This window comes from Arctopsyche grandis, chromosome 12 (genome assembly GCF_051622035.1).
Source record: "Arctopsyche grandis isolate Sample6627 chromosome 12, ASM5162203v2, whole genome shotgun sequence".
Classification (NCBI taxonomy): domain Eukaryota; kingdom Metazoa; phylum Arthropoda; class Insecta; order Trichoptera; family Hydropsychidae; genus Arctopsyche; species Arctopsyche grandis.
The window spans coordinates 5457621-5484145 of record NC_135366.1 but is presented as its reverse complement, the minus strand read 5'-3'; the positions used below and the strand labels follow the sequence as shown (position 1 = coordinate 5484145).

At 33.9% G+C, this 26525-nt stretch overlaps 1 protein-coding gene and 1 long non-coding RNA gene across 2 annotated transcripts in view; one reads left to right on the top strand and one right to left on the bottom strand.

Moving 5' to 3' along the window:
• Nucleotides 1-26525, bottom strand: part of LOC143920049 (uncharacterized) — a 422197-nt gene that overhangs the window by 291383 nt on the left and 104289 nt on the right. The gene's annotated exons all lie outside the window — the stretch shown is intronic.
• LOC143920039 (uncharacterized) overlaps nt 1492-26525 on the top strand; it is a 63381-nt gene continuing 38347 nt past the window's right edge. The window contains exon 1 of the mRNA XM_077442724.1: nt 1492-2090. Coding sequence (XP_077298850.1) covers nt 1738-2090 — 353 coding nt within the window. The 5' untranslated portion in view covers nt 1492-1737. The remainder of the gene's footprint in view (nt 2091-26525) is intronic.

The following is a 26525-nucleotide window of genomic DNA, read 5'->3' as shown; positions in this document are numbered from 1 at the left end:
TGAGTTATGGACGTGCGAATTCGCTCTATTGTCACGGATATTCCATTCGATCCGTGTTGTTGAAGCGTGTGGAATCTATGGTCGACTTGGGTATCACTTTTGATCCTCAATTCACCTTTCACAACCACATCAAGACAGTCACTGACGTTTTCTTTTGTCGACTTGGATTTGTCTTGAGATTTGCTAGGTTATTCTCCAACCCCTTGTCTTCTCGCTTGCTTTTCAACTCGCTTGTTAGAAGTAAGCTAGAGTATAATGCGATTGTGTGGAATCCGCATGAAGCAAACTACTCTCTTATTATCGAAAAAGTGCAAAAAGCATTTCTTCGTTTTCTTTATAAGAAAGAGTATGAGTACTACCCATATCTCTATCCTACACCTTTCCTTTTGGGCATAATTGGGTATAATTCCCTTGAACTTCGGAGAAACTTCTCGTTAATTCGTTTCGTTCTCCACCTACTGCGTGGTAATACGTCATGCCCGTTGTTGCTGGAACAGTTGGGACTTTATGTCCCTAATAATTATGTGCGTGGTAGACATCATCATTTGATGGTTGTACCTCCTGCTCGCACAGTTCTTTTTCGAATGGCTCCTATACCAAGAGCTATTCGACTTCTCAATGAAATCGTTGCTGCCGTCCCTGAATGTGATATTTTCCACCTTGGAGAGCGTAGATTATCGGATATTATTTTAACATATTTATCTGGTAACCTGTGCTCATCATTATTTTCTTAATTTGAATATGATGTATGAGTGGAATCTTGATCTACTCTCTTCCATTTGGGCCTCGCTATGATTTTATTTTTATTTATATATTGTTTTATTTTATGTTACTTTTTCTTTTTATTTCTCCTTATGTACATTTTTATGTACTATAATTTCTTTTGTTAATATGAAACTAAGAATGTGATTTTTGGATTTCATTTTTGATTTTTATACTTTTGTACATTTATTCTTTTTCTTATGTATTATTTTTCTTTTGTTTTCTGTTTTTTTTTTTTATTTTTTTTTTCATTTTATCATGTCTTTCTGCTTTTGCATTTTTGCTTTTTATTTTATTTTTTATTTTTCTGTTTTTCTTAATCAAATGTAGGTCATCGTGGCGCATTAGGTTCTTCCTGTAAAGCCACAATGGTCCAAAACTACTAATAAATAAATAAATGTATCGAAGAATGATTTACTATTTTAATAAACATTGAAATACAGCTTTAAAACATTTCAACCCTGGTTTTACGAAAGAAAAGTTTTAATATTACTTTTATCCACAAAGTATCATACACTTCATGTCAGTTGCTTTTTCGTACTCGTACGCCAACAGGCGACATCCGCCAATTATTATCGAAGGGAAAACCACCCCAGACGAGCCGTCAATTTTGACGGAAGATTTTAAACACCATGTGAGAGCGTATCGACGCAGTGTCCAAAGCAGACGAACAATATATACATATTGTATGACCTACAAAGTTTTGCGATTTCCCTCAAAGCGCTCTCAGTCGGCTGCCGGCTTCAGTCGATAGTACAACGCCTCGACCGTACACTCATTTGCTCGGCGACTTTCGCTCTTATCGACACCAAAACGTTCAATACAAATTAAACCAAATCAACCCCAAACACAACCGTGGGGTATACATGTGAGACTGTGGACGCGAAACCGTTATATAACACCTCAGGACGGGCGCTGAAAGTGCTTACTATACTTTTTATACCTACATATGTAAGGGTGAAAATCCTGCTAGCGATGGGGTTGGAAGCTCGAGGTGGGGGTTGGTTGGCGAGGCTCGCCGGTAGGATGTCGGTGGCTTGGGCTCTAGCCCTGATTTTGACGCTGGTCTCCGTGACTATCCCAGCCCCTCAGGCCACTGCCAAACCTACCTTTTCCTTCGGTCTACCCGGTGGGTTTTCCTTAGCCCAGTTCGTGGGTGCTCGGAGTGAGGGTGGTATCCAAAGACGTTCGGCTATTGTGAAGCCTTATACTGGTCTCCGGATGAGCAACAGTTCCCTGATAATGATCTACTGGTATGATCAGACCGTTGCCGTTGCAGAACTTGGACCTGAGAAGCTGCTGCTGAGCTGCGAGCTCATCGAAGTCAAGTCAGTATACATTTTTCACGCTTTAGATACCGTTTAAACTGGTTCACGCTTGTGGTTAGACGATCGTTTGAATTTCCTGAATAATATCAATTATAGATTCGCTATAAATGTTTATAACAAAATTCAAAACTCAAAAAATCGCTATTACAATACCACAATCCTTTGGTATGAATAATGAAATTGAGACCAACCAATTGAACTATTCAAATTAATGATTTATTTATATAATAAATATATTTGTTATTGAACTAAAGTTCCGTGATTTTATTTATTTTTTAACCTATGTATGTAGTTGTGTAATATTATAGGTTTTTCACTCCAAATTGACGCTTTTTCATTTCAAATTCGCATTGAAAAGGGGAAATTTGAAACGAAAAAGGTTTAATTAAAAATGAAAAAGGGTCGATTTGGAATGAAAAACCTGTATATTAACTTCAATTCAAATGTGCATATTGTACAATTTGGTTAAAGTTACGTTTTTGTGTGTGTTTTTTTTAATCTAATACATTGGGTCTATCGGCTTTGCCGCCTCCTCCAAGTATATTAAATAAATGAATAAATAAATACAATTAGTTTTATAAAAAAAATACACATTGATACAATAGATTATCTTTTTAATATTTAAAGAATTAGCTTTTTTTTGTTATTTAAACGCTTAACTCGTTGAAACTTATGTCAAAGTTATGTCAGTTGTAAAAAACTCTCAATTTGCGTTACGTACCATTCAATTGTGTTTTAAAGATCTATAAAAAAAAACCAACAAAAAGTTGTATAAAAAGCACCAAAATTTGATGGAAAAGATTGCCATCTCATTGTATACAAATTTTAATACAATAAAACTGTCTTGATAAAATTTATTCCGGAACCATAAACTTTCCCTCCATAAATGTTTAAATTTTGCTATTCTCTTCTTTCTTTCCTTAACCCTTTTTATTTACCTTTGAATTTATTTATCGCAGAATAAGACCCGGTACTAAAACGTCGATTTAAACCAAACATATATCGCAAATTGAATTAATTCTATGTATAATACATTATAAGTACAGTCTATTTCTGGAAGTGCGTTTCCAAACCACATACGTTGAATGTGGTAATCGTTTGAGAGCGTAAAAAGTCATATTTTTGACGCATGAACGGGTTTGAAATGTCTCCCTGGAGTGTGGAATGGATTTCCACCCCTCCCTCCCCATTCTACAACCCCTGCAGTGCAGAATTATGAGGACGCCAGTTACGCCACTGACCTATATAATATTCAGGAATGTGTATATGAGCTAGGCGCTGAAAGCTTTCAATCATTTTGAAGTGTCAAAGCTTGAATTTCCATCGCATTACGGCAAAAAGTTGAATTCAAATAAAACATATGAATTTTTTCTTTTATTTAAATTGAATATCAACCATTTGTTTATCAAACATTTCAATCATCATTTTCATTTTTTTTGGAAAATGCATTAAAGTATGGATTACATACGTGTGTATATCGATTCTGTTTTTTCCTAACGCAAAAAACAACTATAGATTAGATTTCAAAAATGTGTATTATGTATTAGGTTTTATCATCACGCTGGTTATGCACATTTTAGAAAACTCGGAAAACCAGATACAACATACAACAAACCAGTCGAATCGGACTGCACGGTGCAATTTATCGAATTAATTTCATTGAAAAAACTGCGTGAACGAGAAATAATTTTATGATGTTTTTAAAGCTTACTGAAGCGTGACACTTGTGTTGTTTTATATAACGATGCTTCCATATTTGCGTTCAAAAGTCGTTGGAATATTGTTTGTCAGCGAAAACCGACGTAGCCGGCAAAGAGCACGTTTTTCGGCGATTAACGTTTGCAGATTTTTTATGTATAATTTTCTGTTGCAAAACAAGTATGACGGTTTAGAAACAAAAGACCGTCTTTAGGTATGTTACATAAGTAAAATAGTGTAACGCGTATTATAAACGCACGGTGTTAAAGGCTAATGATGATAATTATAAACAAACGACGCTGAACGTGTCATTACGAAGCATAGCCGAAAAAATATGTATGTATTTTTTCATTTTGAAAAGAGTTTTTACTCAAAACAATAGTGTAAGAAGCTATTTATAGCTATTCCTTACCTTTTCACAGCCCGCTTTTATCATTCATTTAATTTCATTTAAACTTACTATAAATATTTTTTTATTCTGGCATACAATTTTTTTTTTAAATAGGGAGAAAACTATGATAATTTAAAAATATTAATACATACCAGCATTAATTTATTTATTTATTTAACGTTTTGGACCATTGTGGCATTACAGGAAGAACCTAATGCGCCACAATGGCCTACATAATAAAATAAAATAAGAGAGGGGAGGAAACAAAAAATAATAAAAAATAATAGACAGAACAAAAAGCAAAAGTAAAAAATAATACAGCATTTAAAACAATCATAAAAAACATTATAGTAATAATTAAAATTAAAATAAGTAACAATACAAAAATGTATATGCTTTCGAACATAGCGGTCATAGGTTTGAGTCCCACTGGTTGCTGCTGGCCAGACCTTGGTTTGTAACTCCATGTCGATCGTTTCCTATCAGAGTGTGCTAATTTATGTGATTTTAATTGAAACGGTTCCAACAAATTGGAAACCTTTACCCATTTCTCGCAATTTTCGAGTTTTCAGCTACTCGAATTTCGCTGATTCGTATAAAAATACTGCAAATTTGTCCATAAATGTCTCACAAATTTTGAGTTTCTCATAGATATCCCTATGATGCTTTGGTAAATTTATTCTAGAAATTGTATATCGATGTTTGTAATTGGCCAGGAAGACGCATTGGAGTTTACCTGTTAAGGTTTATTTTTACGTAGATATATACCAGGAAGGCCTAACAGGTAAACCCCAATGCGCCTTCCTAGACAATTAATTAAAAACGTTGCAGCAGAAATGTTTGAAATACAGTGATTTATTACATAAATCGCTGTATTTCGAAAGGCTGAAGAACACGAAATTGACAATTAATTAATCCATAGAGACATCTATAGATTTAGACTTGTACTTAAATTTTTACATATTATACATATGTACATTAAATTCAGATATTTGTGACATAGCTGGTAGGATGGTTTTTGCCAATTTGTTGGATGAACTTTTTCAACAATGAAATCAGATAAACTGGCAAACTCATAGGAAAGCTTAGGAAAGGATCGACTTGGAGTCATAACTCATAAATATACAAATCTGACCAGCAGCATTAAAGATCAGCATGGGATTACCTCTCGTTGCTGAACATTGTAAACGCAACCACCGAGCTGCTACTACTGCTGGCTAAATATGTTCATTTTTACTGGTCTACCTCACGGCACCGAAAGCCAAAGGACGAAAAAGCAAATATCGGAAGGCAAAGATCGAAAATCGAAAGATCTTAAGTTTAAAGAGAAAAAAAGGGTGCATAGTAAACGGTACTATGTATATATAATATATATGAGTGGCATGCGGTGAAATTATCTCTCTTTTTGTCATACAGCCTTGTTTAATGTGCGCGCGCAGGATGCGGGAGGAAAAGCCTGTTCCTCTTGTTCCTGTTGTACCCTGCTCGCGCAAATTAAGTGAGGATGTATGACGGGGGGAGAGAGACTATTACCGCACGCCACTGATATATACATATATACTAACCGTTTTTCATGTGTATGCATGATAAACGAACATTTTCGATTTTTTGACTGTCGGTGCGGTGACGGTAACCCTATTTTTACATATAATATATGTATGTATGTAAAAATAAAATACAATTTTATATTTTAATAATAATAGAACCTCCACACTTGCCTGGCAATTTTTCCAATGATACTCAAATCTACATTTAAATTGAATTCAGGCCACCAGACAAATAAAAATAGAACCGCCGGTACAATTTTAAATTGAACCTGGAAAGTGTCAGAGTGCAATAATATTCCAGAATTTCTATACAAACCGGAAATCGCATTGCGGCGACCCAATTTCGGAAGTAAACACCAACTCTTTAGCGACATTTTGCGAACGTGTCCGAGAGAGTAAGGGTAATTAAGTGGCATATCTGAAAGATTATCGCGCCTCAGAACGATTAATCATATTATTACCGATATTTCGCAAATATATATATATATACATTATATGTTCTTTGTCTGCCGCAATAATAATGTTGGTCAGAAATTATTGTCGTTGGTATTCAACGAAGGCTACGATCGTCGTTTGAACGTACGCGCGCGAAAGTGTGGCGATGGCAGAATCGTGTCTCGAATTAACAATAAATTTTATCATACATTGGGCTTTGGTTTAGTCGGGTCGAGTGTCGAGTACAATTCCGACTGGTCTTAATCCGACGAATGGCACAATTTCAACGATGGTTTTGTATATAAAAAAGATGTTATCGGTACGCACGAATGAATTGAGTCAAGAGAACTGGGTGTAAACGTTTCCGTAGAAGATTTAATGGCTCAGTTCTTCGATCAGTGTGTCGTATATGGAAGGTCAATGTTGACGCGTTTGACGAGGATGTTTGAAAAAAGTAGAATTATATGTACGTTTATTTGGCCTAAAATGAGTATAAATATGGATGTAGTCTAAATGGAGTGGAAAATGTGATTATGAAGTAAATTTTTAAATAAAAATGAGAAGTACGTTTTTAAATTAAAAGACAACTTTCTTTTGTTTTTTTTGTTGTTTTGAATAGATTCGTAGAAATGTAGATAAATGCATTTGTACAAAATAAATTACAAGTCCGGAAGTCGGAAAATAAGGGACTGGTTCTACAGTTGCATGTGACGATTAGGGATTGCAATTTACCATTAAAAATTTTGTAAGCCGGTAAAGGGTAAATGATTTTTTTCGTACTACCCGTATATCGTTATTTACCGGTAAATTTTTTCGTGGACATATTACTGTATTTGGTTACTATTCCTTCAAAAGATAGCCTAGATTGAATTGTAAATAATTGAAAATAAATCTCAGGTGAATAATTTTATATCTAATATATAATTTGGAAAGAGACTTTGTATGTATGTAACTTTCGTTCGTTGGGTCGTAAATCCGTGACGTCGGATTCTAGTATACATATAATTTCGTATGCATATAATTTTTTATATGAGACTTACTATATATGTTTGTTTGTTCGTGACAGTCAATTTAATAAAAAAACCAAATGAGTATTCAAATAAATTTATATAAAATAAAACTATTCAAATAAATTTAATAAAATGTTTACTATTAGATTATTCATGCTTAAGCGGTATATATTACAAATACCGAGCGAATCCGGGTAATACAGCTAGTAATATATATGTACAACCAAAACGGCGTTTGTAATTCGTTTCTGATTGGCTTTCGCCAAAGTTGTTTCTGATTGGCTGGATTGGTCAAAGACGTTTGTGATTAGTCGGTCGTTAAATATATATATTTTTTAATTCAAATATCTTCTTATATATAAAACCGAAACGTCGTCTGTAATTCGTTTCTGATTGGCTCTCGTCAAAGTTGTTTCTGATTAGCTGGATTGGTCAAAGACGTTTGTGATTGGTCGATCGTTAAATAATATACTTTTTTTTCGATTTGTTTATAAATTATAAAACAAATAAAGATTTTTATATGGTTTTCATTTCTTTTCCATTTACCGAGCAAAGCCGGGTAGCACCACTAGTGACATATAAATGCGAATTTTTGACGATTTACCGGTATACCGATATAGCAGTATTGCATTTTTAATGCTTTTTTACTTTTATAAAATAAATTTTCGTTGTGTTTCGATTGACCTGCAAAATTTATTTTTCCATGTTGAAAATCCACTAACCATATGTTCATCAGTAAGTAGGTGGTGCGTTGTTTGAAATTTAAAAGTAAATATAATCAAGATAGGTACACATAAAAATTTAATAGTCGCAAGAAAATATAATATAACAAATGCACGTCGAAAGCAGTTGTTCTTTCATATATTTATTAGATGATTTAAGTTAGTTTTATAAAAAAATCTGTAGTTTTGAATTTTCTATAAATACTATACCGAAATACTCGATATTTCACAATCGGTATAGTATAAATCCATAAAATACTATACCTAATATGTAAATATCGAGACTAGAAAATGCAAAATACCTAATATTTACCTAAATTTTGATGTCGGTATAAACAAAAGAAAAACCGGCGTTACCGGTAGTACCTATACTTCCGGTATTTTATAATAAAAAAGACCGTACGAACGATAACCCGAGTATGGCTTGTATAAACAATTAATCACAGGACACTGTGAAGTAGGTGCGGCCCAGGTACGGGGGACTATAATTAATACTTTTTTGTTTGTAAAAAAAGACTAAAATTACTACTTTACGTTAACTACAACTTCTCCAGAAATGCTGAAAAATAAATCCACTGCTATTTTACGTTGAAATCCCACTGCGATAACACATTTAATCCCCCACACTGAGGATTTTTAAAAGCTTCTATTTAGAATTTTGGTATTCTCCGCTTCTACCTGCTTTCGAAAAATATACGCATCGGTCGTTTTCACAGTTTTAAATCGTGAAGATGTATGAAGTACGAAAATGTACGAATTAAAAAAATTTAATATATCCGGTATTTATTTTTCAACACCAGTACCACCGAAGGACGATTTAGGTCTGATTATGGTAGTACCGGTATCAGTGCTATCGGTATTACAATCCCTAATCAAGACGAATGCATATGGCAATTCAGTAATTAGTGAAGTCCCAAAATTTCACATACAATGTCTTTTTATATATGGTTATTTGTCTGGTATTTTAGAAGAAAAAATCAAAAATCATTATTTATTATGTACAGTCGATCTGTTTACAAACGCTAGACTGGTTTCGCAAGAAAACGGGGAAAAATTAAGAAGGGAAAAGAAATTGTAAATAAAATGATGCAGGATATGCATATGTACATACATATATACATACATATTTATATATGTATATATCCGCTTAAATTAAAATTTTTCCAAACTTCTTCCATTTCTTACGCGTTTTTGATGAACTGATCAAACGCGTTGTAGAAGGGTTGATTGTATTATAAATTAAATGTATTAAATGTATGTATGTGACTCAAAATGATTTATTTTAATACATTAAGCAATAAACCATTAACACTGCTGCAGCACTTATAGATTCTATAATATACTTATATAAATATATGTACGGAGAATAAGGTGACTATTTTACACATGTTTAGGTTATGTGACAAAACCAGTACATTTTTTTCTAAATATTTGAATTATTAAAAACGTTGATGAACATTTGAAAAACATTGTTGTACATTTATGAAAATAAAAAAATTGATTTCAATAGTTATACTCGTAAACAGGCTCAACCCAAGGATTCTGCCAAGACATATGTATGTATATGTTACACCGAATCCATGAAATTGTCTATTACAAGCATTCGGCAAGAGAATTGCCGAATGCGTGAAAAATGCAAGCACGTTGCCCAGTTCACGGATTCCGTTAATTTTTTTGCCGAATGCGTGAACTGGACAGCGTGTTATATTATAACCAAGTGTCAAAGTGAAAGCTGAATAAGGATGTTTAATTTAGTTTAATTTACATATTATTATGTATAATATGACTACATACATATGTTTCACTGTTAAAATATTGATCAAAATGTATAAAAATGGCATTAATTTATGCATAAGTCATATGAGATGATCGAAACATATGTATATATAGTCATATTATACATAATAATATGTAAATTAAACTAAATTAAACATCCTCATTCAGCTGTCACTTTGACACTTGTCCACGCTGTCCAGTTCTAAAAAACAACACCGGAGCGCTGCTGTCTATTTGCCGACTCCATGCTCTGAGCAGACAAATTCTTGCCGAATACACGCATTCGCCAAAAAATTTGCCAAATCCGTGAACTGGGCAACATGCTTGCATTTTTCACGCATTCGGCAATTCTCTTGCCGAATGCGTGTAATAGACAATTTCACGGATTCGGTGTAACATATACACAAAAAACCAGTACTGTACTGGTAAAACCACTAAGAATGGTCACTTTAATATAGAATATATCCCTCAGCCTAGTTTTCTCTTAATTTATTTATAAATTTGGCCTTTTATATTCATAACATTGAATTATTGGCCTTTTTGTTTTAATAAGTGACCGTGACTGAGTCCGATACGTTCGATTGCTTTCTAACATCTGATGAGCGTTGTCTTTTTTTTTTATTACAAATGTATAATTCAACAAACGAGTTTTTTTTTGTTTGACAAAATCAAACGAATCGCCATTATTCATAGCGTGCATTGTTTGTTTTTATATCGTCAATAATAATAAGAGTTGCGTTCGCATAATTAGCCGGATTTGGCGAACGGTATTCCGTACCCACGCCCGCCACGCTAACATTGGCAATGGCCTTTAGATATTGGCCGTAAATTTATTTTACGCAAAACCATTTTCTCATACGCACTGCGACCGCGCTAAGCCGGCCGTTCACCTACATTCGGCCAAAACAGTCATAAAAAAATGAATGTATAACACGACGGGCAACCGGTTCTGCATAAAAGACAGTTGTTTGCGCGATCGCACAATTAGCTTGGGCTTATTCGGCGCTAATGCCGACCTTGTCTCTAAACGCTTCTGAATCTGCTGCCATTCGAAAACGTACCACGCACCTGTTACGAATCCTCAGGTGCATTTGAGCGATCCGGGTCTAGGTCACAATCCCAACAGGTCAAAATCCTGACGTAATTCGAGCTGTCGCACGATTGAACATACACACATATATGTATGTACCTATGTACGGGTGACCGTAAAAAAGCCAACAGTGAAAAAGTCGAAAATGTTCGTTTACCATGCATACATATGAAAAACGGTTAGTATATATGTATATCAGTGGCGTGCGGTAAAAGTCTCTCTCCTCCCGTCGTACATCCTCACTTAATTTGCGCGAGCAAGATACAACAGGAACAACAGGAACAGGCTTTTCCTCCCGTATCCTGCGCGCATTAAACAAGGCTGTATGACAAAAAGAGATAATTTCACCGCATGCCACTGATATATGTATATTATATATATACACATAGTACCGTTTACCATGCACCTTTTTTTTTTGATCTTTCGATTTTCGACGTTTGCTTTTTCGACCTTTTCACTTTCGATGCCGTGAGGTAGACCCCCTATTTACATACGTACAGTATTATTTTTACTAACCTCTTCTTAGTTCAGAATCGATTTTGACGTCTGACGAAGTTTGGGTTCTTATCCGATCGTTTTCAAACTTTGCCATTTGCTTGATTTGGTCCATTTACCATTACCATGGTGAAAAATAATCGTAATAGACACGTTTGAAAATACTGCATCTTCCTTCACGGTGAAGTCTATCGTCCACACTGTCCCATTTGTCCACACTGTCCCATTTGTCCACACTGTCCCATTTGTCCACACTGTCCCATTTGTCCACACTGTCCCATTTGTCCACACTGTTCTGATCATTTTTTCCCTTTTCGCCCCCCTCTCGCTATGGCAGATTGAGCACTTTGCCATACTCATGATCAAAGTTTACGGAGAGAATTGGTGATTTATTAATTAGGTTTTTTTTTAATATATTGTCTTAATTTTATAAACAAAATATAGAAGAGGTTAGTTTTTAAAAAACATTCTTTTACTTTTGTTTTTAACATTCTATTCTAGTCCAGATGAGGAGTAGAAGGGAGTGGGTTTTGGAGTATAAGCCCCTTATAATGTATCCTTTTCTGTTACCAGTTTTTGATAGAAAATTATAGGTCGTTATAAAAATTTTGCTTGTGGCTTTTTTTTTTGACGAAATTATCAAAAATAGTGCTCAGGGCTGACGAAAGGGTAAGGGGAGGGAAAAAAATATCCGGGCCTGTGCTATTTGTAGGACCCCGATTCTAGAGAAAATCATAACAAGAATATTGTATGTACATCACATATGTAGTCGGAATTTTTTTAATACAAATGTAGGTACCCCCCCCCCCACTTCAAGCGATTAAAAAAATAATTATAAGCTTTTTTTCGTTCCTAAGATTTTCGGGAAATTAGGGTTTAGTGTGTATAAATATTAGGGACATATTCTTCGGCACAAATTATCAAATACATTTTGCTTTGTTACGATTCCATCGCCTTGATATGGTTTTCTTGTTTATACAATATGGTTTGCTTGTTTAAATGAATAAAATAAGCGTGCTAAATGCAATGCGCAAATAATTCATATACGATCGTGTGATATATCTCGGCATAATTCTCATAAATATAATACATATATGTATGTATTATTTTTTAAATTTTGGGGTCTGTCATCTTCATAACACCCCCCCCCTCCTTTAATATAAATTTTTATTAAAAATAAAAATCAAAAACCGACCGCAAATAATGAAGCTACATTCCCGGGTATCCCACATTGAAATCTATGTACATGTGTATATAATTTTATCAAAAACTGATTTTTTTAAATAATACATATTTATATAATAATATGTTATAAGTTTTTTTTACTTTATCTATTTATGTAAATATCGATAGATTTTTGTTCATAAGAAAATTCAACCTCGAAATTTCAACTGATGGTGCTTATACAAAATGAGATTTTCTTAAAACAAAATATCCATGTTGCAACATTAAGATATTTGAGTTGTATTGTTTTCATCATATGAAAATAAATGACAAAAAAATATTCGAATTTTGCACGTTTTTTTTAAACAAATTGAATGAGGGAACATTATAACTATAAAATATGCTTACATACATACTAATATTCCATACATCTTTTTTGTAGTATCCCTAATAAAGTAGGATTTCTCTATAAGAAAAAATCTTGTCTATGCGTCTGTTCTTAATCAAAAGGGAAAAAATCTTAGTAAGATATATATCTTATATTGAAATGTTTAAATTTCTCAAAATACAAATCACACATGATTACGAAATAGTATATTTTAAAAAGAGTTTCACACAATTTTCTCAAATTTTTCGACTAATAGCATGTTACGTGGCTCATTCTACATTAACATATAAAATGATTTCATCATACTGTATGTATATAGGTCTAAAAAGAGTGATAATTAAAGCATGTCATCAGAAGATTCGGACAGATATGAACTTATGGACTACCAACAAAGCATATATGTACATACATATGTATACAAAAGCATATACCAAGCGTATACATATGTACATATGCACCTAAATATGTACTTATGTTTGATACAGTGCTATTATGTATATGTACATAGTTGTAGTATTCAGCGGCATGTTTACAGTCATGGGTAATTGAGTCACTTCACTCATCGTGTGCTATTAATTAGCAGTGAATAAAAGCACTATTGTGGGCACATAAGGTTCCCACTAATGTCATTAATGACCAACTACTGAAGACTGGCTAACTACTGTGGTCTTTCCCTATTTGTCATCTATTATGAGGCTGACGTTGGATTTGTCGGTCGGATTTGACCCATTGTGCAAAAAGGTTTAATTCTATAATTCAATGTTGAAAGAATGTCATTGAAGTAATATTTTAATTTTATTTCATAGAACATGAACACTCGTCTTTATAGATCGCTCCAAAGAGTACACTTATACAGATACAATACAGTCAATCAATACAAACAATATACATAAGCATTTTTATACAATGCGAGTTCATACAAACATCCATAGTGACACCTATGGATACATTTTTGAAGCATTTTTTTAATAATCAAATTGGCGTACCTCAAGACGTTGATATAGGTAAGGAGATTTTTGCCAATTTTTACAGGAATCGTTTCAATGGAAATCAGAAAAATTGGCAAACTCTGATAAGAAACGATTAACCTGGAGTCACAAACTAAGGTTTGGCCAGCAGCGGGACTCTAGTGGGACTAGAACCCGTGACTACACTGCTCGAAAGCATACTATGCTAACCACTAGTCCACGCCACTGGTTATATGTAATCATATATACATAAAATATAATATATATATTCTGTCTGTGTGAGATTCAGTCGTTTCGATTCGACATACACATGTACGTCACTGCTAAAACGTATACGAAGATATAATAACAAAATAAAAAAACTTCTATATATACTAATCGATGCCAGTCTTTCTGCTTGGCTGAGAATTTACTGCCATTTATTGAAAATTTATTATTTTTTCTATTGGTGTTTTATATTGTTTACGTATTAAACAATATAAAACTTAAATTAAAATATAAATATTAAATTAAATATATTTAAAAGGTATTTGAATAAAAATCGACCGCGCGGGGATCGAACTCATGACCGACGGTACATTTCTTTTAATTTTTTTTTATTTAATAACTTAATATGCCAACACCCATGGGATGATATTTTTTATTTTATTTTTTACCTATAATAGACCCCAATGCGCCTTCCTAGAAAATTAATGCAGCATTTTTATTACATAAATCACTGTATTTCGAGAAGGTGAAGAACACGAAATTAACAATTAATGAGTTAATCCATTGAGACATCTATGGATTTTAGATTTGTACATATTTTTTTAAAAATTGTACATACATTAAATACAGAAGTTTTGTGACAGCAGGTAGGATGATTTTTTGCCAATTTTGAGGAACCGTTTCAACAATGATCAGATAAAATTGACAAACTCTGATAAGAAACGATCGACTTGGAGCCACAAATATCCAAGCCTGAGCAGCAGTATAGCGGGATCGAACCCAATAATCACTTGGTGCTAAACATACACGCTACCACTGAGCCATACTATTAGTATATATGTCATCGGGTACAACACTAGTATGTAATAATTAGAGAGCGGATAGAGAGCGTGCGGATAGAGAGGAATCAGGGCGGTTTGGCTCAATTTACAAAGCTAGAGTGCAAAAAAAAAAGGTTCGGCGAACCTTTAAAAATGCATTTACAACAATTTAACAACGAACGGCGCGCTCTAGGTCCGCTCTTTAGTAATAATAATGAGCTTGGGATTTATTACGATGGACTAGATTATTTTCTTTTGATTTTATTTTTTAAAAATACCGAATTTTCAATGGAAAACGATGTTTTTTTAAATGACCTCAAATTGAGTTACAAACAAAATTTTCGAACATGAGAAACCAGTATGTACTTGAACATCATAATAAGATACCAATTTTATGTATGTATGTATTTCATCACACGATCAAATTATTTTTTATGTTTTTTTTTTTCGTATTTTACATATACATTACAAGCACGTAAAGCACACTTTATACTGTAAGTCCATTATTATTTTTTTAGTTCCAGTTTACCCATCGATATTGAACTCATCGAGCACTAGTTCGAAAATCAAATATGCATTACCATGAGTAGTGAAGTTAGAGTGGTAGAAAGTTTAACGAAAGTCGTACGCGTCCCACATTTTGACGAATTTATCGTTTATTAAACGTGTATATATATAGGTACATATGCATGTGAGATGAAAACGAGTTTTACTTTTAACAATATACGTATACATTTGAAAAAAAAATGGCAAAATTGTATCTTTCTCTCTTTTATGTGTCCGGCGACAACGATTACCGGCTCACTTCCGGAAAAACACCATTTCCGGTCTATTATACGTAGGTACATACGTTCAATCGATTGTCATATACAAATACGTGCTCGGTAAAGTTGTTTCATTATTATTGGCACAAGTTGGCGATGGTTTGTTTGGCAACGGTATGTATAATACACTCGACGAGCTCATCCTTCTTCATCAATCCCATTGTGGATGCTTTCGGTGGGAAATTAGTTATCTGGTTTTAACGATGGCCAGATCGATAAGCACTCGACGGGGGTACAATTTGAAAATAAATTATTCAAAATGGACATGTGAAGGTCGCGCTGTTTGATAATGTCGATGGGTGTTATCGTTGAAATGTTGGCATTTCGATTCATTAATAACTGAAGAGAATAAAAGTAAGCTGGCAGTTGCCGTCGATAGTTGTCCGTTTGGTGATGGGGTATAATTTTTTTGAGCACATCTCTGTCTTGATCGTTTGATTGAGTCATTTTTGACATGGAAATGTATCTATTTGCGAGGGTGATTGTCAACATGAAAAACTATAAATCTGAGATTACATCTTGGATAGCATATGAGCCGTTAAGTTCAATTTTCTTCATTTCGAGTAATATCTCGCAAAATATTAAATACAATGTTTTGCGTTTAGCATTATTTAAAAATACTGGTGGCCTTATAATTCGTTTATTTTGCTTTTTCGACATTCCGAACATATCGTATTAAAGGAATTGATAAAAGTTTGTGAATTAAGTCAAACAGAAAGAGATGTTTTTGGAATTGAAATTTGGACTCCCGCCACTTTCAAATATGATGGCTCATATGTCGTTTAATATAGGTAAGAATTTCCCTTCATAATACTCGTAGTTCTATGATCAGTTCGTAGAATTGCGGCAAAGTTATGCGACAACTGTATTAAGTCCTATAAATGACCATTATAAACAATATTGTAAATTCAAAAGAGGTTCACAAAGCAAATGTTTATTATTTTATAAATTTGGACCATTGTGGTATCACGGTTACTCCTAATGTCAAAAATAAAAATATAAAAAGAAAAATTAAATTTAGAAATCAATTTAGATAGATTTTGGAATGGAAGCCATCCAATAAAGACTATGGCGGGATCGAGGAACCACCAACAAATGATAATGTCTACAAAATTTAAAACAATTATAAGATCTATTAATTAATAATTATGTATTTATATATATGATTTTAGCTTTTAGCTAATTTAATACAACTTTCTTTTTTTAAAGAAATACATTCTTAATTACTTAATTCTAAAATTTTATATATACTAAATTGCACTGTCTCTCACAAAGGTGTCTCCTTGCACCTCGCAAGAATGTATCAACGTTCTTAGAACACCTGACACCCTAAGGGAGGGCATTGTGCATGAGCACACCCCTGTGAAAGACACCACCAGTTGTCTTCTTTTTACTTACTATACAACTAAATTGTTCCTAATTCTAGTTTAATAACAAAATTTTACAGCATACCAACAAATTATGAGATCAGTAAACTCAAATTTTCTGAGAAATAGGACACGATTGCTAGTTTTTTGGAACCCGTGACACAATCGAAAGCATTATACGCTAACCATTGATCTATGTTGCTGGTTAATATGTTCCGTAATGTTTTTGTATCGTATCCGAAATAGCAATACTCGAATCCTATCAAGTACATGTCACCGAATCCTATCAAACAGAGCTGGTTTTCTTTGGCCACTATGGAAATATTCACACATGACGTGACGTCACAGTGGAGAGTGCACCCGTACTAACGAAAGTATTGCCATGTGGAGATGAATATTTTCGGACACTTCATATCGTGATAATATTGACTCGAAAACAACGTGCCGAAAATGGGTAGTGCTGTGTAGTATGAATAGTAGTCTTTTCCGTGCATTGTTGTGCCGAGCTGTTAACGTGCAGCGATCGATAATATACATATGTATACAAACCTCATACCAGCAGGCTAGTCCACTTTCGAGTAATTTTTGCATTATTAATTATTATAAAAAAATATGACATTTTGATCGAAAACTATATATGTACATATATGCGTACTCCAATGTCGAGTGTTGATGTTGTTGACATGTGAAGTGCCTCAAGAAGGGTACTTTTCCCTTGAGACATATGTACTTGTACACGTTGAAAGATCTAGACAAGTCTAAAGAAAAGGGCAGGATTGATTTTATGGGCAACCGAGCAAATCGAAACCACTATATATGTACATATATAAGAAATAGCTAATTTTAAAAGTCAATAAAAAACATTTTTTCTCTAGTGAAAACACGATGTTTCTGCTATTTTTTTGGTTATATCTTATATGGGTAATGTATGTATGTACATCTACTATGAACTTGCAGTTTTATTTTCAAGGTCTTTTTTTATTAGAAAAGTATTTACAATTTGAAATGGTTTCGGAAAAACCAGGTGTGATATATGAATGTAAGGAATAATAAAAATGTACGTAATGAACATTGTCAATATTCATTTATCTATAAGGATCTATGAATCATTGCGTTTTTACCGCAGCAAGGTCAATATTTGAAAGGTGCCTGGTAAAGTAACCATCGTTTATAAGTTACATGGTTTTATAAAGTCCCATTTTTCATCCATTCATAGTGGACTTCACATGACATTATTCAGCTGAGAATAATTTTTGATTATTTAGGTAAACGCTTTTATGAAAAGTAACCACATGCTACATCAGGTTCGCCAAGTGAGCTTGTTTTGGGCGTAGTTTATATTTTGGGAGTGAACCTTTTTTTTCGATTAATCAAGGACGAATTAAGAAATTGATATTGTTCTCGCATATTTTGAAAGGAAATAACTGCAATAAAAACTTATGGTATTGTTGCGTAGGGGTGGGTGGAGGATCCAAGTAAAAGGCCATAGTCGTTTCACAGCATTTATTGATGATTAAGGAGATACACGCACTGGCAGTGCTCAGTCTAGAATGACATGATATCGCCTACGTACCGCCTTAAAAAGGGTAGATCTCTCAGGACGTCTAATCTGTTTACCTGTTGTATAGTCACGTATTCGGATATGTATTTCCACGACATTGGGTCTCCCCGTACCGATTCTGAGAAAGGACTAATAACGGTCATTGTTTAGCCTAAATGCACTTAGAGTCCAGATATAATCCTGGAAGTAAGTGCAAGCACTTAGTTAATCCGATAACAGATATCCGTTGGTCTAAGTGCAAGCACTTAGTTAATCCGTCAACAGATAACCCTTGAACGGTCACATAGTCTCTGGGATTCTATTCGCTTAATCTGCGGCGTACGTAACAGTATTTTAGTATCTGCTCTGCCCGTTCATTCAGACTATTTTTGTATGAAATTGCTGCTAACTAAATACTTTTTTCTCTAAGCGAGACATTGTTTAGCTGCCAATAGATCATTTTATTTTAAAATAATACTCTCAAAGGAGCCGAATGGTTAAAAAATTAAAAATAAAGTTTATTGCGGACGGATAGACCGAAGTGCAAGCCTAAATACAAAAGTAGGTATAAACCTCCCTAAACAGAGTGAAAAATTAAGCGACGGATCTTATCTAAAACAAGTACTGTGCCCGTTGATTTCAACGGGTGGCTTCGGAAAGGAATTGATACCCGATTAAAAATAAAGTTATATGTTATATATAAATATAGTGTAAGGTAATTTATAGCCGCGTGCGCGAATTAAACGCTCGCCGTTCGCCCACTTTTAAATGATGAATGAATGTGTATGTGTGCCTTCGTGGATGTGTTTGTGTGCACGCTCCCGCGCAGCGCATCTGACGCTGACTTCACCCGTTCCAACGCTTCCTGATATCGAGCGCCGTTCCAACGCTCGGCGCTCGATATCAGAAGCACATATCAGACGCTCCACACCCACCCACCTCTCTCTACCCCACTTCCCCGCTTCCTCGTGTCTCCTCGACACGATTGGCCGTCACGCCACATCCCTATATATAAAGTTTATTCCCGGTACTCTAAAATTTGTCGATGCACTCGCACATACCTATGTACATACCCACATATATCGCGTCCGTTTTTATATAAGCTTCTGCTTACCGTCAAGAAGGTGCCGGGTTCTATCCCTGAATGAAAATGAATTTTTCAGAGTATGCTGTTGGTCAGACCTGGATTTGTGACTCCAGGTTGATCGTTTCCTATCAGAGTTTGCCAATTTTCTCTGATTTCATTGTTGAAACGGTTCCCGGAAAAAAAATTGGCTAAAAATTCTTCCTACCTACTATGTCACCACTATTTGAAATTTGATGGATGTACAATAAAAATTTATGTACAATTCATAGATGTCTCGTTAATTTGCGAGTTTTTTCAGTGTCTCGCAATTCAACGACTTATAATATAAAAATGCTGCATTTGTATTTGTAATTGGCCAGGAAGGCGCATTGGGATTTTCCTGTAAGGCCTTCTATATATGTAAAAATAAAAAAATAAAATAAATAAAAATATATATTATAGTAGTTTTTTTAAAAACCCGGCTTCGCTCAGTGTTTGTAATATATAAACAGCGTAAACATGGCGAATCTAATAGTAAATATTCATTTGTTTTTTTATTAAACTTATTTGAAACGAAAAAAATATAATATTCAACCAATTGAATTGTCGTCATAGAAACTTTGTTTCGTTTACGAAGTTCCCAAACAAAGATACTTACATATATACATACTTGCATTCTTACATACAAAATCTCTTTCGAAATTATATATTATTAGATTTAAAACGAAAATATTTATATTGTTATTGATTTATTTTATCACAATATTTAGTACTTGTCTATTATTGTGATTTATTTTATTAAAATACATATTACATGTTATATTGAAAACCCCTGTCAACTATATCTATAGGAAAAAAATAGGCCAATAGGATAATCCTGGAAAAATTAAGTAGTAATTAACAGTGACGTACCGATTTTTTTTCATTTACCGGTAGTGGGATTTTTTTTACCGTTTACTGGTAAATGAAATTTGACGGTAAATTGCAATCACTATCGGCGCGTGTGCACCTTAAGTCGCCAAAAATATTAATGCTTGTAAAATTTCAAGAAAATTGGCTCGGTGTAAGTGGGTCAAAAATTGATTACAAAAACTCTGCTCTACATACATCATTGTCATGTCAAAGAAAACGTTGTAAAAACAGGTTTTTAAGAAATGCATTTGAGGTGGTTTGCGCGCGATTTTCGTGCACAGCTAATTGTGCAACACGTGCTCTTGGCCAATGACATATTTTGCATAACGCCTTTGCGCAATAATGCAGTGAAAGTTAAACGCTTTTCAGTGAAAGAAAAATAGACAACTAAAACGGCTTTTCGGAAACTATGCATGGGTGGGTCATCATCATCGAAATTCATAGCGAAACAGCTATAAATCAACCGTTGATATTGTGAAATTTGAGCTTTAATTCACATCTATTCATAACTTTACCCTGTTTCTCTTCCGATTCCGCTATATTACGAACGACGGTACATTCTTGTGCAAATTTCTCGAACCGAGATCGAGATTAGTCGAAGCGTTAATTTAAAATTGATGGCAGAAGAGAGATATTCGGCAAATTTTGCCAGTTTTATGTAATTTTAGAACAGTGTGATTAACTCGAATGATCGTTCCATTGTGATTTTCAGCAAACCTTAACCGACACGGTTGAAAAGTCACCGCTTTTGTTTCGTTTTGACATTTTACTTTTGTTTTATTATGCTTTTTTACGGACCACGTCGTTTCACACGCGACTGAAACTTACAAGAGCACTGTGTTTAGGTACATATGTACATATATTGTGATAAAATTTCATCACTTTCTCTTCATATAGTTATTACTAGTACTTCGATATGCCGGATGCGTAGAATGACCTCTACATTGACGATATTATATATTAGAAATCGTTCATCGTTTGAATACGCGAGTAATTGGAAAAGTTTGAAGACGTCTAAATAATGGAAGTGTGTGTGTTTGAGTTTTGAGATAGCACAATGGTTCACTTTTGAATTTGAAGTTTTCGTGAGAGTTTTTGCATAAAAGCGAAGTACGTACGTAAATGTGCCGCTTTTGTTAGATTTGCGTGAAACTTTAGCTTTCAGAAAACCAATTAACTTAATTAATTTAAAAATATATGCTAAATTAATAATCGAATAAAAAATGTATATATCCGGCTGTTTTCATACAAAATATACCGTGTTAAAAGAAAATCGATTGAATTATGTTCATATATATGTATGTACATACTAGGGATTGAAAAAATACCGAAATTTGTCAAGGCTCGTACTACTGAAAAAACTTTCAGCTACCGGTTCTACCGGTTTATACCGGTTTTGATTTATCTAAACAATAAAATTTAATTAACATCCAATATATAATTTCGAAAGAGACTTTGTTTGTAAATATTGTTGGTTGGATAATGGTTGGGAACTTCGAAAATAAGTCAAAATTTCCATGACGACATGGGGACGGGGAGCGCTGGGGGCGAAGGCCCGGAGGGCGCCGGGGGAGCCGCCGGATTCTGGTACAATATATAATACATCTAATATTATATATAATTTCTCAAAGAGACTTTGTAAGTTTGTAACTATAGTTGGTTGGAAATCGAAAACAAATCAGTGTCTATGACGATTCGATTGGTTGAATATTTTTTTTTCGATTCAAATAAATTTAATATAAAAGCAGATGAATTAGATTATTAGATTCGCCATGTTTAAGCTGTTTATATTACAAATACTGAGCTAAGCCTGGTAAAACAACTGGTTATCAATAAAATATGAATGATTAATTATTGGTCTAGATATAATTTATTATTTTTATCAATTTCTTTATTTATTTTGAAATTAACTACAAAATGTATTGAGTTCTACACCGAGGTAATTGCCGATTAGTTAATTTTTTTATTATTATATATATAAATTATGTTCAGAATACATCTTATATCTATTTGAATAGCTACTGATCTAATGATCATATTCTATTTTACAATATAATTTAATTTGGTTAGTAATCATAGTATTATATTATTCTAATGTTAATGTACAGCATAATAGGAAAAATAGCTCAAAAACCTATTTACAATCCTTAATAATCCTTAATAATAAAATCTATCAAATTTGACAAATCCTTGAATATGTAATTTTAAAAATTAAAAATATGAACATATAATTAAGTAATTCATAGCATGGTATTCAGTTTGCTTGCAAAAGGGAGTAGTTCACTTCAGCCCACCAAATCACACTCAATGCCTAAAGAAAACCCCTAAAATAGATATACACATATAAAACTAAACTTATAAATGCTCATAATACATCTAATACATAATATTAACTAAATACTCTAAAGCAGACGATCTAAAGCAGATTAGGTAATCTGTGTTTATACCTGAAGGGTATAGACATTTTGTTGTAATCGCCAAGACTCACAAGTGTGTTAGTATGGTTATTAGTGATTCTGTCATATAATCTACTGGCTAGTTTGTTAGTAATGTCTGTAACAAACGGAATATTATATATGCCATGCAGTTTTTTCAAGTTAGTATATATGGGTGTGTTATAAATAATTTTTAGGGATATGTAACATATGTACATATATGGAAGCGAGAATCTAGTGAAAAATTATAGCTTTCGATCTTCGTAATTTAATAAGACTCGAGTTCAAGGACGGGGCTGAAAGATACCTCGGAAGGGATGCTGAAAAATGGCTCCACATTTTTCCCCCAAGCTGATTTATTGCGGTCTAAACGTTAGCTATCGAACGAATCGCTAAAGAATCCATTTTCCAACCGCAGACTGGGAAAAGTGTCAGTACACGTTCGATATTTGTCGCATTGCCACTCTGCGACAAAACAAATGTATAAATCGTATCGGATTATCGATTGTGTATGATGCGGACTTTCGGCAAACGTCTCTGCTATTATTTTTTTCCTCGTCTACCATATCGTATGTAGAGTTTTCCCATGAATACGAAACTAAACAATAACGTAATATATTCAGAGAGCGCGCTCGTGAAATAGAACTAGGCCTCTTTCAGGTCTTCAGATTGAGCAATTTTGTTGCCTTAAAATAGAAACGTTATGTCGATTTATGGTAATTGATGTAAATACGTTCCATTTGAACTTTCAAACAACAAACCCGTAAACTATCATTTGCTACACGGCTTATAGTCGAGCCAAAAAACTTACAAACGCAATCGTATTCACCCACTCGACCCGCGATGGCCAGTTACATTTCGTTTCAGTTTCGTATTTATTTTTATTTATTTTATTTTTATTTTACATATATACCAGGAAGGCCTTACAGGTAAATCCCAATGCGCCTTCCTGGCCAATTACAAATACAAATGCAGCATTTTTTTATTATAAGTCGTTGAATTGCGAGACACTGAAAAAACTCGCAAATTAACGAGACATCTATGAATTGTACATAAATTTTTATTGTACATCCATCAAATTTCAAATAGTGGTGACATAGTACATAGGTAGGAAGGATTTTTAGCCAATTTTTTTTTTCCGGGAACCGTTTCAACAATGAAATCAGAGAAAATTGGCAAACTCTGATAGGAAACGATCAACCTGGAGTCACAAATCCAGGTCTGACCAACAGCATACTCTGAAAAATTCATTTTCATTCAGGGATAGAACCCGGCACCTTCTTGACGGTAAGCAGAAGCTTAACGTCCGAGCTATGCTGCTGGCTTACATTTTCATCAAGAAATACAACATTGTTCGTGTGTTTAATAATTTGACGTTTATTAATTTATCTATGTTTTTTTGTTAGTATTGAGTTCGTGTTTCGTGTTTTGAAATATCTACATAAATACAATTTTAAAATTTAAAGTTGTTGATATTATTAATTTATTTATGGAATACGTATATATTTTATATTAATGGAAATTTATATGTTTTAGACGATAAAAGTAATTGTCGACGTCATGTTATGGACAGCAAAACTTACAGTAATATTATTAAAGACCTTGCATTGAATTTATTTATTTTTACTAACCTCGTCTTAGTTCAGAATCGATTTTGTCGTCTGACGAAGTTTGGGTTCTTATCCGATCGTTTTCAAACTTTGTCATTTTGCTCGGTTTGGTCATCAATATAAGTGGAAATTACGTCCGCCATTACCATGGTGAAAAATAATCGTAATAGACACGTTTGAAAATACTGCATCTTCGTTCACGTTGACGTCTATCGTCCACACTGTCCCATTTGTCCATACTGTTCTGATCATATTTTCCTTTTTCACCCCTCTCTTGCTAAGGCAGATTGAGCACTTTGCCATATTCATGATCAAAGTTTACGGAGAGAATCGGTGATTTCTTAATTTAAATACATACATACATATATAATATATACCAGGAAGGCCTGACAGGTAAACCCCAATGCGCCCTCCTATTCAATTACAAACATAGATATAAAAATTTTAGAATAATTTAAACAAAGCATCATAGAAACATCTATGGATAAATTTGTGATAAACTTACATTTTCGGAGCATTTTTTTTTTATATAAATCTTCAAATTTTAGAGATGAAAAACTCGAAATTTGCGAGACAGTTATGAACAAATTTCTAGCATTTTTATACGAATCAGCGAAATGCGAGATGCTGAAAACACTACAAAATTGCAAGAAATTAGTAAGGGTTGCCAATTTATAGGAACCGTTTCATTGAAAATCAGAGAAATTAGCAAACTCTGATAGGAAACGATCGACCTGGAGTCACAAACCAAGGTCTAGCCAGCAGTAACTATGTAATGTGACTTGAACCCCCCGTGACCACTATGTTCGAAAGCATATATGCTAACCGCTAGTTTACGCTGCTAGTTATATTGTTATAATATTACATAGTTGAATAAGAAATAATTAAAAAGAAAATAAATAAATTATTTGACGTCCTTACAATGTTACAACACATTACATGAATGCGACAGCATGATCGGTTCTCGTACATCGGATTGACTATAGTATTGTTACGTACGCCGCAGATTAAGCGAATAGTATCCCAGAGACTATGTGACCGTTCAAGGGTTATCTGCTAACGGATTAACTAAGTGCTTGCACTAAGACCAACGGATATCTGTTATCGGATTAACTAAGTGCTTGCACTTACTTCCAGGATTATATCTGGACTCTAAGTGCATTCAGGCTAAACAATCACCGTTATTAGTCTTTTCTCAGAATCGGTACGGGGAGACCCAATGTCGTGGAAATACATATCCGAATACGTGACTATACAACAGGTAAACAGATTAGACGTCCTGAGAGATCTACCCTTTTTAAGGCGGTACGTAGGCGATATCATGTCATTCTGGACTGAGCACTGCCAGTGCGTGTATCTCCTTAATCATCAATAAATGCTGTGAAACGACTGTTGGCCATTTACTTGGATCCTCCTCCCACCCCTACGCAACAGTATGTATGTATGTTGTATATGTCGCAGTGAAAATATATTTTCACTGACGTTTCAGTGAAATCATAACCAGTTACATTTTCGGGGTTGGTTTTATTCATTTAAAATCAGATTGTTAGTATTATTTAAGGGTTAGGATAGGTTGGTATTATTTAAGGGTTAGTGTAGGTTAGGCTAAGTAAGGGTTGGCCGTATTCATTTAAGATTGGGTTGTTAGGGTCGGTATTTATTTTTTCAAATTTTATTTTTATTACTGGCAACCCATTTGACGTATGATAAGACGGGAGAAAATCGAATCTGTCGTGCGAGTTATTTGAGAGAGGGGCATTTTTTACAAACCTCATCTTACTTTGGTGGTGTGACAATGTTTGGGTTCTTATCCGATTGTTTTCAAACTTTGCCATATTGCTCGGTTTGGTCATACATTTTCACTAATTGGTTCACTTGAAATATGCCTTCACTGTAACATATAGCCAGCAGCATAGCTCGGTCGTTAAGCTTCTGCTTAACACCGAGAGGCACCGGATTCGATCCCATG